At 37.9% G+C, this 15,589-nt stretch overlaps 2 protein-coding genes across 2 annotated transcripts; both read left to right on the top strand.

Annotated features, from left to right (window-relative positions):
• The first annotated feature begins 654 nt into the window (after positions 1 to 654).
• On the top strand, positions 655 to 10,493 carry LOC137964630 (syntaxin-61-like). The gene is made up of 8 exons (XM_068811377.1): positions 655 to 759; positions 1,505 to 1,575; positions 2,862 to 2,975; positions 3,306 to 3,419; positions 4,057 to 4,238; positions 4,542 to 4,632; positions 9,514 to 9,579; positions 9,981 to 10,493. The coding sequence occupies exons 2-8, from the start codon at positions 1,522 to 1,524 to the stop codon at positions 10,089 to 10,091; spliced, it is 732 nt and encodes a 243-aa protein (XP_068667478.1). The 5' UTR covers positions 655 to 759; positions 1,505 to 1,521; the 3' UTR covers positions 10,092 to 10,493.
• Positions 10,494 to 11,020: 527 nt separating this feature from the next.
• LOC137953681 (probable protein S-acyltransferase 7) lies at positions 11,021 to 15,161 on the top strand. Its single transcript, XM_068801149.1, has 5 exons — positions 11,021 to 11,530; positions 12,210 to 12,392; positions 12,941 to 13,237; positions 13,865 to 14,098; positions 14,209 to 15,161. Exons 1-5 carry the CDS (start codon positions 11,429 to 11,431, stop codon positions 14,743 to 14,745), a joined length of 1,353 nt encoding a protein of 450 aa, XP_068657250.1. The 5' UTR covers positions 11,021 to 11,428; the 3' UTR covers positions 14,746 to 15,161.
• The last annotated feature ends 428 nt before the right edge of the window (positions 15,162 to 15,589 follow it).

Below are 15,589 nucleotides of genomic sequence, written 5' to 3'. Positions count from 1 at the left end.
GTTTCTCTTCCTTCATGTGAAGATTTGCCAGGGCCATTGTTGATGCCGAAATGAACATATACAAACAGAAATATCTGAAATACTGGAGTTAAAATATTTGTGCCTCAGATCATCAAAGTTTGTAAGGACTGAACTTGAATCTAAAGTTGGAGATATAAATGGACGGATGATTTAATAATATAAGTTGTTTAGAGTATTCACTCCGAAAATGAAACCATATTCAATTAGTGTAATTTAATGAAATTATTAATTGCTACTAAGTTGAAATTTATGAATAGAGCTTTGAATGTTATGAATATACTTCTTTTTTCTTTTTAAATTTTGTTCATAGGATCTTCTCACCCAAATTTCATCATTTTCATAGGAATAAAGAAACACAATGATATTTACATGATTCAGGGGAAAAGGATGAAATCAATAGGAAATTTGATTTAAATCCGAATAGAATTTAAGTGTACTGGATCCAGGTCTGAGAACCATGACCATGACCGGCTAACCTGTTACTTGATCAGGTGGAGATCCTGTGAATGAACGGTGGGCGATCATTAGATGGGACTAATGAAGATGGAGATGTTCACGTGGGCCAACAAAGGAACCGTCACGATTATTTATGCACTCTTAACAAACTCCCTTCCTCTCGAGCTCTGGAATCTGTGCCCGGAGTGCGTTTCAGCAGGAAGAAACAGAGAACCAGACTCTGCCATCTCTTCCGCTCTCGTTTGTCCAAGCCTCATCATCTCGAAGATCAAAATTCGGACGGTATTTTACTCTGGGTTTAGTTCGAATTTTTCCTCCCATTTTCAGTTTAATTTATTAGTCATATATGGTATCTCTGGCTCGGATTTGTCCAACGACGAGGCGTGTCGTTGCGATCGGATCGGGTTATGATGAATGGACGAAAGGGGTTGAATTTTGTATGATGGGGTTACTTATTTTTTGTTTTTATTTTTGGTTATTTTTCCGGAGAATGGTTGTGGGAAGAGAGGCGACATTGGTATGGAAGAGTGAGTGTTCTTATCTTGACGCTTGCAACTAGGTTATATGGTTGTGGATTTGGTGTTCATGATAAAGAGCTCTGATTCAGGGGAGCAGATGTTATAGCCTTTCTTAAATAGGCAAAGGATTTCATACCTCTATCTTTTATTGAAAAGATAACAAAATGTCCGTATTCTTTGAGTGCTCAAGTCAACTATCTTATGAGACTAAACTCTCTCTATGCTGGCGTTCCTTCTCTATGACTCGTTCTTGTGTTTTACACATTTATTAATTTTCAGTTGCTTGCATCTGCAATTTTCAGTTACTGGAATTTCCAATTGCTCTGTTCCTTTTTTTTTTTTTTAAAAAGAAAAAATCTACAAAACAATGTAGTACCACTGTTAAGCTGGCATAGAGTGGTTGCATGTTCCTTTTCAAGGGGATCAGGTAGTTCGTTTTGTGTGGTTATACTTTTTCTGTGTATACATTTCTTTTTTCTCTTACTGTCTGCAACTTGCACCCTTTGTAGGAGGATATAAGCATCAAATGTCTTTGGCTCAGGATCCATTCTACATTGTTAAAGAGGAAATTCAGGAATCTGTAAGTGTGGTGCCCTAATATTTATTTCTTTGTCTATTTTTAGAATTAATGGATGATCAACACAAAACTCATGCATTTTTTATTACTTTGCATGCAGTTCACACATATCATCCATTATTTACTCATATATTCTGAAGCCTCAATTTTTTTTTTCTGCTACATTATTTTTTTTCTTGAAGTGAGGAATAGCTTTTATTCATATGACAAATATACAATAGAATATAGGTAACCCTTCAATCTAAAGGAGGAAAGAGTTCCCAATTATAAGAGATAAGTTAGAGACTGTTAACATTGATTTCTTAAGAAAACACTTTTTCTTTTGCTACTGTTAAACATTGATTTATCAAGAAAACACTTAAATTTTTCTTGCTCATGTGACTCTTCTAAATTCTCTTTTCTTTATTTCTTTTTTTTTTGAGTCAGTGGTAGCTGTTAAAATATAAAGGTAGTTTGCTAATTTTATGTGTATGTGTGTCCTTTCTCTCAAGTATTAACTAGTCTTGGTTATGGAATAAAGATGGGTCTTTTTATTTTTCGATTATGTTATCTTTTATGGTTTATATTGGGTGTAATAGAGAGAGGGGCGTTTCTGTCCTTTCCATGCAACTTACTGTTTTAATTAATAAAAGGAGGTCGATTGGAGATCCTAACTTGACTTGTGGCAGTACTCTAAACTGTCATTACTTCTCCATAGGTTCTTTGCTTATTCTCTCTGTTTTTTCCTGGCCGATTCTCTCAATTTGACATGGTATCAGTCTATTTCTTGTTTTTAAGATTATTGTACTTTTTAAGGGGTTAGGGGTTATTCTCATTATTTTTATTCCTATATCATCAGCTTGTATCACTCCTCTTAATGAATCTACCTTGTATGTTTATCAGATTTACTTGTTTACTTCTATAGTTTTCAATCCATGTCACAATTTTCTGAAAGAAACTTGCTGATACTTCCTCTTGTTCCCACCATCTGCTGTCTCCAAGTTACTTTCCTTTTTTCTGTTTTTGTTTTAATTATGAGTTGTATACTAAGAGAAGTTCTCTCTCTCTCTCTCTCTCTCTCTCTCTCTCTCTCTCTCTCTCTCTCTCTGTTTTCACAAGTCCATCTATTATTCATTTCTGCATATACATATGTATATATTATGTGTATATATATATATATATATATATATATATATATATTGATCTCTTTTTTCTTGAAGAACTTACCTTATTTCTTGTACTAGCTCACTTACTTCTCCAGGAAGTAGTATAGGATTTGTATCTAATTGAGCTAATACTTTCATATTTAGATTGATAAGCTGCAATCTACTTTCCATCAATGGGAGCGTGTTCCTTCGAACACCGGAGAAAGGGTTCAACTCACAAAAGAGCTAGTTGCTGGCTGTGAAAGCATTGAGTGGCAGGTAGTGTATGTGAATGAATTTTGAAAAGTAGACTCTGTTAGGATGTTTACCTTGTTGGGCTTTCTGGATGGAAAGCTGCAAAAGAATGTGGATAATCATTACTTTTAGAATATAGTGAGGCCAAAATCATTTCTTTAGCAATGTTTATTGTTGGATGTGAAACTCGTATTTTTCTCTAGTTGCATTATCGTTCGGAGAAGTTAATGATGTTTTCATCATTGGGTGCAAGTTTTACAAAGGAAATTACACGATTTACTTTTCTTTTGTGATTAAATCACCAAGTTCCTATTCCAAATAATGGTACTGAGTACTTGGTTTCATGATAGGAAGGTAGATGAATTGGACAAGACAATTGCAGTAGCAGCGAGGGATCCAGCCTGGTATGGCATTGATGAAGTTGAGCTTGGCAAGCGAAGAAGATGGACCAGCAATGCTCGAAAGGAAGTATGTTTCATTTACTATATAATATCTGGCTTTGAAATTCAAATATGAATAGCATTTTTACTGCTCATGCCTAATGCATGCATTGCTTATTCATTGAGACAAAAGAAAGAAATAATGTAGAAATGGAGTAATTATGATTATCTGATATTCTGGATAAAAAGCCTTTGCCATTTTCTAAAAATAATAAAAAAAAATCTGATGCTGAATCAGGTGTTTAGTCTCAATGGTTTTAGCTTCTTTTCATGACTCTTAAATGTTTCTATTTTCTATTTTTTTTTTCAAAAATATATGCCCTATTTGGGGAAGTCTATGCAGCCTTTGCTAAATTGCCTTATTCATTTTGTCCTCACCATCATCGCTGTGGCCATGTGATCCCTCCATTGTGTCCATGGATATTGTGTTATTTACCATTATTTTCTGCATTATCCCTCCGTTGTGTCCTTGACTGTTGTGTTATGGAGACATATCACTCTATTTACCATTATTTTCTGCATTATGTAAATGTTTCAAAAACATTTCTGCATTATGTATTTGACTTTGTTAATTGATGATGTGAATCACAATGTTCTTAAATATCCGTGGCATGATTAAAATAAGTTAGCTCTTCCTAGTGACCACTTAATTTTTTTGTTTTTAGATCAGCACAGTTAGAAAAGCAGTAGCAATTGGAAATGATCAGAGCAATCCAGTTGGCACCAGTCTTAGTGGCATGCGCCAGGAACTCATCAGGCTTCCAAATAATCGGTCCACTCGGTATGCAACTTCAGACAATGATGACTTCATCTCATCAGAATCTGATACACAGCTGCTTCTTATAAAGTAATTTTTTTTCTCTTTTAATGCTTAATATTTGTGTTTCCCTTCTTCTCTTCCGACTACTATTATTGTTCAGAATGTCAGTTCCACCCGAGCATGCTCAACCCTAGAATCCCTGGTGACTCTTGAACCCAAGAGCTTTACTAGGAAACTATTCTTTCTTTTTCGTTTGGTATGAACAACAAAGCTGCCAAATTTATGCCTGATCCACATTCAAGGGAATATTGGACAAAGTTCTCTTCTTCTATTTATAAAGGTTAAGCTCATTAAATCACTACTGATTTCTAGTACTAATTGTCCCATTAGGCAACAAGATGAAGAGCTGGATGAGCTTAGTGCTAGTGTGAAGAGAATTGGGGGTGTTGGCCTTACTATACATGAAGAGCTCATTGGACAGGTCTCTCTATCTCTTTCTCCTGCTCTTGTTTAATGTATGCATTATTGTGTATTTTTCAGAGTTAACTTTATTTCCACTTGCACCCTCTTATGCTAAAATTCCCTCTATCCTGTATGCCTTAAGGATGGAATCTTAACATACAATGAGCACTCGATATCTAGAGTGCTTCGTTCCACTTGAACATGTGGTCTGTTATGGTAATATTGTTAATGTCTTGTTGGTCATCACTAAATAATAGGTTTCTAACCACATTAACCAAGTTCAAATCCATTAAAAGTTCGGCAATAAGCTGAAAACAAGCAGATCTTGGTTTGAAATCATGGCCTGATCTAAAGAGGCTCAACTTTTAAGTTTGTTTCCTTGTTTAGAGAAGCCAAGGGGTGCTCATGCTGGAGATACTAAATGTATTCCACAAGATCATTGAATTTGATATTAGTATGATTTGGCTGCATGGATATACTTCTAAAAGACTCCTGGCCTTTTCCATTTAATTTAGTGCATTGTACACATTTACCACGAGAGTATCATTGCAGATATCATTTGATAGGGGAGTGTGGATTGTATGTTTTTGATGCATCTTTTCCTTTTCATAAACATGTGAACGAGCCTGCCAAGAAACTTACAAAAACTATAGTGGATTTCATCCCTTTTGGATATCATGGATGGTGTTGTCTTCTTAGAAATCTTGGACTGTTTTTAATGCTTTCAGGTTCTGTCATCCCATAAGTTGTGTAACTCCAATTCCACTGCAGAGCTAGTGTGGATTATACTGATCAGATCTGTTTTTATCTTACACAACTAGTGCAAAGATCAGACTTTCTTTTTTCTTTTTTGAAATTGACATCAGACATATTTTTATCTCACACAGATATTGTTTAAATTTTGTTTTTAATGGATATTGTGTCAATGTGTACATTTTACTTTTTCTGATCTTTCTCTTATTTTTTTATAACAGCATGAAAAATTCATTTCAATGAATGGATGCAGAAAAGCTGAAAGCCCATAAGGGGTCAAAAAGAAAAGGGAGAAGAAAAGGAAAAACAAGATACAACTAGATGAAACAATGAATACAAAATGCTAAAACTCAGCCTCTAGTTGGGAAGAAATGGAATGGAGTCCCTGACAACAAGATGCTGTAACATGACCCCATCATGAGAAAGGGAATCGCCTAATTGATTTGAGTGCATATGCTAGTAGTTTATGTAAAAAAATCTGCCGTATGCTGCAGAACTACAGCATTGACTCTTTCGCCTGTCATTTGGCTTCTCAGTTTATTCTGAAAAGGTTTTGGCTTCTCACTCTCTTGGGTTAATAGAGGACTACAAAGGAAGTTTTGGTGCTGTTACACATTGAGATTGGAAGCCATCTGTTGGCCTCTCCTCCTTCCATTGTACTTTGGTTTGGTCTGGGTCCCTCCTGTTGATTCCATGAGATTAAGTTTTGATGGGAGTCTAAAGATGTTTTGGCTAAAAGAGTTTCCTGTCCCTCTCTTGTTGTAAGGGATTCCTTCCCTATTGTATCTTGAGGGTCTCCCTCTTCTTATTTGATTAAGCAATAAAAATCCCACAACTTTCCCAAAAACCAAAAACAAAAAAAACTGATGAAAGCTCTGAAGGCAATGCAGATCTGGCAGGCTGTGGGGGCATCTTTAGAGATTCAAATAGGCTATCCTTCTTGTCTATTCAGTCCCTTTTGGTGTTATTGACTCCAATAAGGTGGAGCTTGAGGCTCTTCTTGAAGGTTTAACAATAACTAAGAGAACTTTTCTTGCTGGTTGATTGTTGAAGGTGATTCCTTGCTTGTGGTTGGTGGTGGATGAAAAATCTTGTCATCCATGAAGATTTGGTTGCCTTGATGTCTTGCAATGTATTTCTATTTCTTCGTCCCACTGACTAGCTTGCTAAGGAGGGGCCTGATCACCAGCAGCTTGTTGTGCAAGATTCTCCTCCTTTAGCTTCTCTCGTTTTATGTTTTTTGCTTTTTCCTTTGATAAAATTCTTGCCATCTAAAAAATAAGTCTGACATTATATTAAAACCTCAGAGTTATATTTTTAGAAAGAACAAGTGAATATATCTGTTTAGTCTCAAAAGAAGCTTCTAGCTTAACTAGCAACATTTCAGTTGGTATTTGATTTAGGAAAATGATTTTCTCCACCTTGAAACAGTACCCCAAATTTGTAGAGTCTGAGGTGGATTGATTTGATCATTGGATCCAAAATCAGCTGCAAAATGTCATTAGTCAAATAGGTAGCCTAGTCTCCAGGGAGGTTCTGATTTCTAGCCATCCACGAGATAACATTGTGTGAGTCTCATTTATTACTCTGGGGCCTGAGAATCTTTGTGCAAATAATCTTACACCTGAGAGGAGAGCTCCGAGCTGGGCTGGAGAAAAGGGAGCATTTTCTGACTATCCCACCAATGCTTGTAGGACCTGGATTGCCGAGAGAGGAGCCATCGAATTCAATTTCAGCCAGCCTTTTGGTGGAGGCTGCCGTGGTGTAACTAGGAAGTGGGTGGAGGCTGCCATGCTTGATTCTGATGATTTTTTCCAATAACTAGGAAGAGGAAGCATTTTCTGGAGTGAGCTGGCTTATAGAAGGATGGAATAAATAGTTGATTCAGTGATATGATCCAGTAAGCTTGCACTGTTGTTGGAGGTTCTTGTGTTTCTCTCAAGCCAAGGATTCCTTGGAGAGAGGCCTAGTATGACATTAACAGATGAACTTTGAAAAGGACCTGAACTCTTTAGTAATTTGATCGAAAAACCCAAAGGTGACCTTTATGAACTACATTTGATCTCTCTGATTTCCTGTTCTCTTATTGGTGGGGACACCAGTATGCCACCAGTCACCCAAGTTTACACTCAGAGGCACAGGGCCCCACCAGGACCCACCACATTGTGGCTGGGTGATTCCATATTTTTGTAATTCATTTATCTGATTTCAATTTGTTTTTATCTTCCTGATTTTACGAGATTTATCTCTTTTTGAATTTTAAATTTCAGTTTCTCTTCTATTAATTGATTGTAATCGGATTAGTGATTTGTTGAAGATGAATTAAGATTTTCTATCTGCTTCTTCTCTTCCTCCTCTTCCTCTTCTTCCTCTCTATTCTTCCCATTCTTCTCTTCTTCTTCTTCTCAAGTCTCCTTTTCCCTTTCTGTTTCTGTTACTTCCTATTCCAAACACCACGATCGGAACCAGAAAATCAAAGGACGTACCTCGTCCTGTATCACTTAATTTTCTCTTGCAGCCTCAGGGTAGATAATGGTACTTTTTGCAACTGGTCTGAAAGACCTTTATCTGACAATCTGTTTGTTGTGGGGTATACTTCTAACGACTTCTTTTTATTCATTTCTCTCTTGTCTTCATTCTCCCCCTGTTTTTCCAGTGAGATGAGCCAGAGTCAACCTGTCATGATGTGGGCTCAATTTTATTTAAGCTACAGTGGAACCCCATTGAATGCTTCCAAACTAGTCTGAAGTTGATTGTTAGTCCAAGCTGGAGCTAACTGAGGCCCTCAGCTTCTTCGTGTCTTACTTGAAACCACAATGTCTAATGAAGTAAGACATTTCTGCATCTTTGACTTTATATTAAGGTAGTAATTCATACGTTGGTAGGTCTTGTCTATATGAAGCATTAGGAAGCTTGTGAAAAGTGATTTGCCAAGAGTAGAGATGTTTGTGTTAAGTCCCGCAACCTTTCTATAATGGAAGTGAAAGATTCCTGAATTTAGTCAAGGAGTTGTTTGTAGTTTTGTGTTTTTAATCTAGCTGTTTTTTAAGTTTATCTTTGTCAGATCCAGTTGGAAGATAATTACTTGGCTGAGGCTGAAATATGAGTGCTCTAGGGCATCAAGCTATTTTATTAAAATTTCTTAGATCCAGTCCTCTTTATTTTTTTGAGACACCCCGCCCTCTTCCCTTGGAGAACTATTCACATATTTGACTTTTGTACTTGTTGTATCTCGGCTGCAGTAGGTACATGCTGCAAATAATTTGTCTGGTTAGTTAGCTAAGGAAGGTGTTTACCAGCACAATAGTTGGAAACTTCTTCCCAAATGTAGTTTTGTGGGCTGCTTCCTTCTGTGTACATTTCATTTCAAAGCAATAAAGCCAACTGACTCCAAACAAAGGGGTCGTTTTTTTGTTTACTCTTCTGTGTAGCTTAAGCGATACATGTTGTTTTAAACAGTCTGTTTAAAAAGTCATAAACGGGTACATGGCAATCTGAAACAGTATTGAGATAGGAGTTACATGGCAACAGAAGTTTATGTATTTGAGGCAATAGTGTTAACAAGGAGATAATAACTTGAGGATTGGGCTCTCAATGACCCAATGGTGGTTTCATGTTTGAGGTTTTGGGTTCAGTCTCACCTAGGCTTGGGACTCAACATTCTGAAAAGAAAAAAACAAAGAGATAATAACTTAAGGCAAGACATTCTTTGAAGACTGGTCACAGTCTGGAAATATGCCTACCTGGCTGGAAGCCAAAATCTCATCAAGCTGGGTTCTTTGCTTGGCACACTTACCAGGCTTATTTTCATGTCTCTGGTCTTATAGACTCAGCATTGAGTCAGGTTTGATTTGGCCTCACCCAGCTAAGTTAATATTGTTGCCAATTGTTTGAACCAGCTGAAAGATTTGGCAAGAAAGAAGCTCAAGTTTGCATGGTGTCTGCTCAAGCCAAGATAAAAATTGAGCAACATTGTCTTCTCTGTAACTTCAGAAAATATGGGTAATTTCACAAAAAAAAAAAAAAAAATTTTAAAAAAGGGAAATGCATCTTTTGTTGTCACTTTATACTGGAAGCTGTTAATTGGAAAGTTATGGCAATGAGGCTTCTATTTGATATCAAGTACTGTTCTTTTTTAATGCTGCAGGAAAAGATTTTAGAAGAACTGAGCTTGGAGATGGACAACACAGCAAATAAACTTGATTTTGTTCAGGTCAGTCTCTCAAATCACATTCTCTTGTTGCATGGTTGTGTGAACTTTTTCCAATGAAATCACTTTGTTCCATTTTGCTGTAATTTAGTATGACACAACCATTAGAAGGGAAATATAGTTGGCACAAGTTGATAAGTATTATGCATGGGCAGTAGTGCATTAGATTTGCATGTAACCTGTACTTGAACTGCCAATACAGAGAAATATGACCTATCAGATATACATGAAATAGGACATCGAGTTAGTTTTACAGATGTGTAAAGGAAAGGTGCATCCAGACCCAGTCAGATATTACAGCTAATCTTACTTTTTTGTCTGCAGTGGAAGTAAGATTTCGGTCCAAAATATTTTATTCTTGTTTTCATCAGCTAACTATGATCACTCTTGCTCTTCTGCTACAGAAAAAGGTGGCCCTGGTGATGAAAAAGGCCGGTGCAAAGGGTCAGATAATGATGATACTGTTCTTAGTGGTTCTGTTTGTTGTGCTGTTTGTTCTAGTTTTCTTTACATAGTAGAAAAAAATCAGGAATGGAATGCAACAACATTTCTCGAGATTGAATTATGTATGTTCTAGTTCTGTAGCTCTTGTTGTTGTTTGCGTTTAGTGAAAGCTTTTGTCACATCACCAGAGTGAGCCACTTTAAAGAAGCAATTTCCCCAATTTTCCTCAAAAGAGAACATCACAAACATTGACACCACCCTTGTATTCTTTAAGGGGACCCTTTAAATAACACATCATTGGGACCCCTTCATTTTTTTATTGTTTTTAGTTGGGAAGATCCCATGAAGAACACATCATTCAATCTTTCATTCTGCCGACAATCTTATCCATACTCCTCTACCCCCTTTTATATGAACCTTCTCGTGACCATCTTATGCTAAGTCTGGTTTTTTTAGCCCCCCCATGGTTTTCCCACTTGTTCAAGTGGACTAGATACTTTAGAATTGTTGAGTTGAATTTCGAACTAGGCGAGATAAGTCAAAGGATCGAGTCCCTTTCGATTTGTCCAAGTTTGGCCTCCAAACTAACGAGTCCTGATTCAACTCGGAATTTCATGTGTCAAAGTTTGGTCTCGAGTTTTTGAGTAAAAAAAACTGCCCTCAATGATAATAAAGAGAGTTTGAATGAGAAAACATCCTAATTTGATCGGTTTCTTTTGAAACATCGGCACAAAGGCGAGGTAAAGACACGTGTAGTATTTACTGTTGACTCGTCAGCTTTCGATGACGTGGCATATGTACTTGTAGTATTTACTGAAGCTCTCTCCTTTAATTCATCCTGTGCTGACGATGCGATCGTGACAGTCAGCTACGTGTTACTACTTTGTTGGCCCCACTGCGTCACTACGGAAACATCTCTTGTCCCCCTGGCTCGCAGGCCCGCAGTTCTTCCCTCGCGAGACATAGTCGCAAAAAGACTACTTGACTGATCAATCTCTCATCGAATAATAAACTGCCACGTGGAAGGACATTCTGTAAAGTTCTCAGGGGAAGGAAGAGTGGCAAAAAAATTAAAAAGTAAAAGCTGATAAAAAGGACCCCCTCACAGCTTTCTCTCTCTTCTTCTCTTCCCCTCGCCCATGTCTTGTTGCTGGAGGAGGACTGACGGCGGAGATCTCGTCGGGACGGTGCTCAGCTTGACTCTCGATGCGCCTCGCCGTTAACGGAGACTGCCGGATTCCGAGGCCTCGCCTTTTCTTTTTTAGCCACACGGGAAGTTTCGTAAGGGGAAAGTAAGGATAGGTGACGGCTGAGGCGCCGTCTGTTTTTCCTTCCGTGGTCGTTGTTTCGTTTGTTCAGATCTTGGATTTTAAATTACTGGGAACGGGGAGAGGAAGGGTGAGGAGAAATGTACGTGGTTCCGCCGCCGCAGGGTTCGGGGTCGGCAGACGGAGGCGGAGGGGCTGTGGCGATGGCGCCGAGGACTTATCAAGTGTGGAAAGGCAGCAATGTAAGTGCAATTGGAGTTGAGGGAATTTTTGTGCTCTCTTGTTTGTTGATCTCTTGATTTTAAGTTTCTTTCTGTTGTAGAGGTTAGGGCTTTGGTGATGGTTGGGAGTGGAATTGGGGGTTTTCTGTGAATTGGGCAGCTTAATTTTTTTATTTTCTTTACTTATGTCCTTTATCTTCTTTTACTGCATTGGAAACGGCGGTGAGATTTAATCACTGAGCTGGTTTTTATTTGGCTGCAACTTCGTACTGGGAATTTTGCATTTAATCTCTTCTTATGGAAACAAGTAAGAAATTTTCGAGGAATAGTTGAAGAAACATTAAGCATTCACAATTCAATTTTCAGTTCAATTAATTTTTTTTTTTTTTTTTTGTATTATCTATCATGCTCTAGCGGTTCTCCTTCTATGATTAAAGAGAGAAATTTTGTTGAGAGACCAACTGGAATATGTCGAGCTTCATGGAGTTCGGTTTTGGGGCTTTGGGTGTTTGCAAAAATGACCGTTTTGTGGAGATTGGGTTGTAAAACTTTGTTTGTGCTTTTAATGCACTGACTATAGCAATTATTGATATTCATTGCCCTTCACTATTTGAATTTGTTCTACTTTCTTCTTTTACCATATTCAGGTAATAGTGCAGGTTCTTTGGCTACAACTAATTATTTTGGTTATGTCTTGCAGATATTTTTTCTTGGTGGCAGATTTATATTTGGACCCGACGTTAGATCTTTGGCGCTAACTATATTTCTTATAGCTGCTCCTGTTGCAGTTTTCTGTGTATTTGTTGCTAGAAAATTAATGGATGATTTTTCTCATCACCTTGGAATATCTATAATGGTGGTTGCTGTTCTATTCACAGTATATGTGAGTATTTTCTGGCTTATTGTATTGGATATTACTTTCCAAACTATTCATGTTTGCCAATGCAAAAAATAGGGGAAATTCTTGTGTCATGTTCAAGTCTCAATATACACTACAATTTTCTTCTCCATGAACCTGATATTGGTTGCTTGAATTGTATTCTTTTACCTTTTTATGTGATTCTGTTATGTGTATTTAGGTGTGATGTTTGGAAGAGATTGTGACATGCCAAATATTTTTTACCTTTCTGTTTCCATCTTTCACATAGTAGTCTCTACATTTAAGGTATAGCATTATTCACAGACAGTTTCAATAATAATCATCTTTTTTCAGTATTGTGAATATTGCTTTATCTTAATACTTCTTTATAAGGTGACTTATCTTCATGTTGGACATGATCTCCACAGTTACTAAAAGATGTTCTATTTGCATACATGTTTATGTTCATCCGTAGTTGTTTCAAGAAAGCTGCCCATTGGACTGTGCATGTGACTCATTTTTTAAGGTCTTTTCTGAAGTGAATAATTTTCCATTTACATTTTCTATTTCAGGATTTAGCCCTTCTTTTGCTTACATCAGGAAGAGATCCAGGCATAATACCACGCAATGCTCACCCTCCAGAACCTGAAAGCTTTGAAGGTAGCTCTGAAGTTGGTGGTGGCCAAACTCCGCAGCAACGTTTACCTCGCATGAAGGATGTTATTGTCAATGGAATAACTGTGAAGATTAAGTACTGTGACACCTGCATGCTTTATCGACCTCCCCGTTGCTCTCACTGCTCAATCTGCAACAATTGTGTGGAGCGTTTTGACCACCATTGTCCTTGGGTTGGGCAATGTATTGGACTGGTAAGATATACTTAGATTTCAGAAGCTTCAATACTACATGTCTATTATAGGTATCTCTTAAGAAGGGAAACTGAAACAAGATTTATAGAAATTTTTGATTCTTGAGGCCTATTGTGCTAATTCTTATGATTGAAAGTTCTGTGTCATCCTGTATGCATAGTTTTCCATCTACATGAATATTTTGGCTCCTTTTTTTGTCCATTGATACTTGCAATATTCTACTTTATATATTACATATACACGGCTGATCCAATACGAAAAGCCATTTAGTACGAAACGACTATCTCGGCCGTTTGATCATGATCAGACGGCTGAGATAGCCGTTGATCAGACGGCTGAGATAGCCGTTTGATCGGACAACTGAAATAGCCATTGATCATGATTGGACGGCTAAGATAGCCGTTTCGCACCCAATGGCTTTTTATATTGGATCAGCCCTTAATATATATATATATATATATTGATGGTGCTCAAACTGTGCTATTTTATGTGTTTGATGTAAAATAGCATACTTGTATTTTTCATCCACTGGATATTTGGTAGGCATACGGTGAGAAGATAAGGCAATTTTGTTAGCCATTTCATTATAAATGCTTCCAATTCATGAGCCTTTTGTTCTGGATGCAGAGAAATTATCGATTCTTCTTCATGTTCGTCTTCTCCACAACTGTTCTTTGCCTTTATGTTTTTTGCTTTTGCTGGGTCTACATCAAGAGAATTATGGATGCTGAAGAAAAATCAATCTTGAAGGCCATGGCAAAGACACCAGCTTCGATTGCACTGATAGTCTACACTTTCATATCTGTATGGTTTGTGGGTGGTCTCACTGTCTTCCATTTCTATCTGATTAGCACAAACCAGGTATTACAGCTAAGCTATCTAAGTTGCGATCTGTACTACTTGTTTGAGCTTCTGAAAAGGTATCTACCTACAAGCAATCCTGACTAGCTTTCCCCCTTGTGATTTGGCAGACAACTTACGAAAACTTCAGATATAGATACGACCGGCGAGCCAACCCATATAATAGAGGGGTGGTGGAGAATTTCAAAGAGATTTTCTTTACAAGCATTCCTCCTTCTAAGAATACCTTTAGAGCCAGAGTCCCACGAGAGCCATCGGGTTTACAAGCCCGATCAGTTGGTGGTGGATTTGTCAGCCCAAACATGGGAAAATCTGTGGGAGATCTGGAGATGGGAAGGAAACCAGTGTGGGCTCCTGAGGCTGGATCGGGGGTGGTCAGTGATCTTGAAGGGGGCCTCAGCAACGATGTTTTGGATACTAAAGATAGTGGTTTGAATGGCAGTGACGTGTCTCCAGATTTAAGTAGGAGCATTGATTTAAGCCACGGTGTACCTGCCGATCCTGCAATGTCAGGCTCTGGTGTAATACATCCCAGGCGTTCCAGTTGGGGAAGAAAAAGTGGGAGTTGGGAAATCTCACCTGATGTTCTTGCATCGGCGGCTGGAGCCGGGGTCACCAGTGGGGGTAAAACTGCTGGAAGTCAATAGCATGGAGTGTTTACTCTAGATGGGGGTTGGTTTTGGTTGAAACCTCCCAGATTTCTTACTTAGTTGCTGCGTGCAAGCTGGGGTTCATGGTGGGATTGGGCATTGAATAGTTGGTAGTGTGCCACGGGAGAGCTTTCTTTCTTTCTTCTTTCGGTCTCAGTACATGGTTTATCTGTTGTGACGGGATGGTCGATGTTGCTTTTCTTTTTTGGTTTTTTATTTTTAATTTTTCGTTTTGAATCTGCAGGGTTTGAGTGGGGGTGTTTATGGAGAACAGGGTTATTTTAGTTTGGGTGTATAGGGCGGGCGGTGGTTACGCAGCAGCTCATCCATGTTTTCAGCTTTGGATTGATGATAAGCAATTGAATTGTCAGAAAATATCAAACGTGGTCCGGAAAGGGTTTTAGTAGCTTTTATCTATTTCAGGAGTACTCAACAAGAGGATCACTAAATTGGCTTACATATGTAAAAACTACACGAATTACTTGTAGGAAAACCTGTTTTATACTGGCTATGATTGATAATTTTTCAGATGGAATAGCAGGAAGGGGGCAGTTCATAGGAGTGTGGTTATTCTACATCTCAAGATTAGCTTCGTATGTTGTCAATGTTTCCATCGTTTTTCTTTTATTTTCTTAGGTATTCTTATCTCGCTGGCATGGCTTGTTAGATGCCATTGACGTAGGTAGGTGAGAAAGAAGAAAGAAAATGCTTGGGGGGTGACCAGCTCAAGTTAGGTATAGGTCTCTCTCCTTGCCAACCTCATTATCAAAGAGTTGCTGGTTATGAAAAATTATGGGTCAGATTTAATGGTAATAATAATATGGGACATAATTTTTAAAGG

The sequence above is a fragment of the Aristolochia californica genome, unplaced genomic scaffold, assembly GCF_029961685.1.
Source record: "Aristolochia californica isolate CCGP_79_NKW_82.1479 unplaced genomic scaffold, dmAriCali1.0.hap1 SCAF_1, whole genome shotgun sequence".
NCBI classification, from domain to species: domain Eukaryota; kingdom Viridiplantae; phylum Streptophyta; class Magnoliopsida; order Piperales; family Aristolochiaceae; genus Aristolochia; species Aristolochia californica.
Note: the sequence above shows the minus strand (reverse complement) of the source record. Positions and strands in the feature narration are given on the sequence as shown.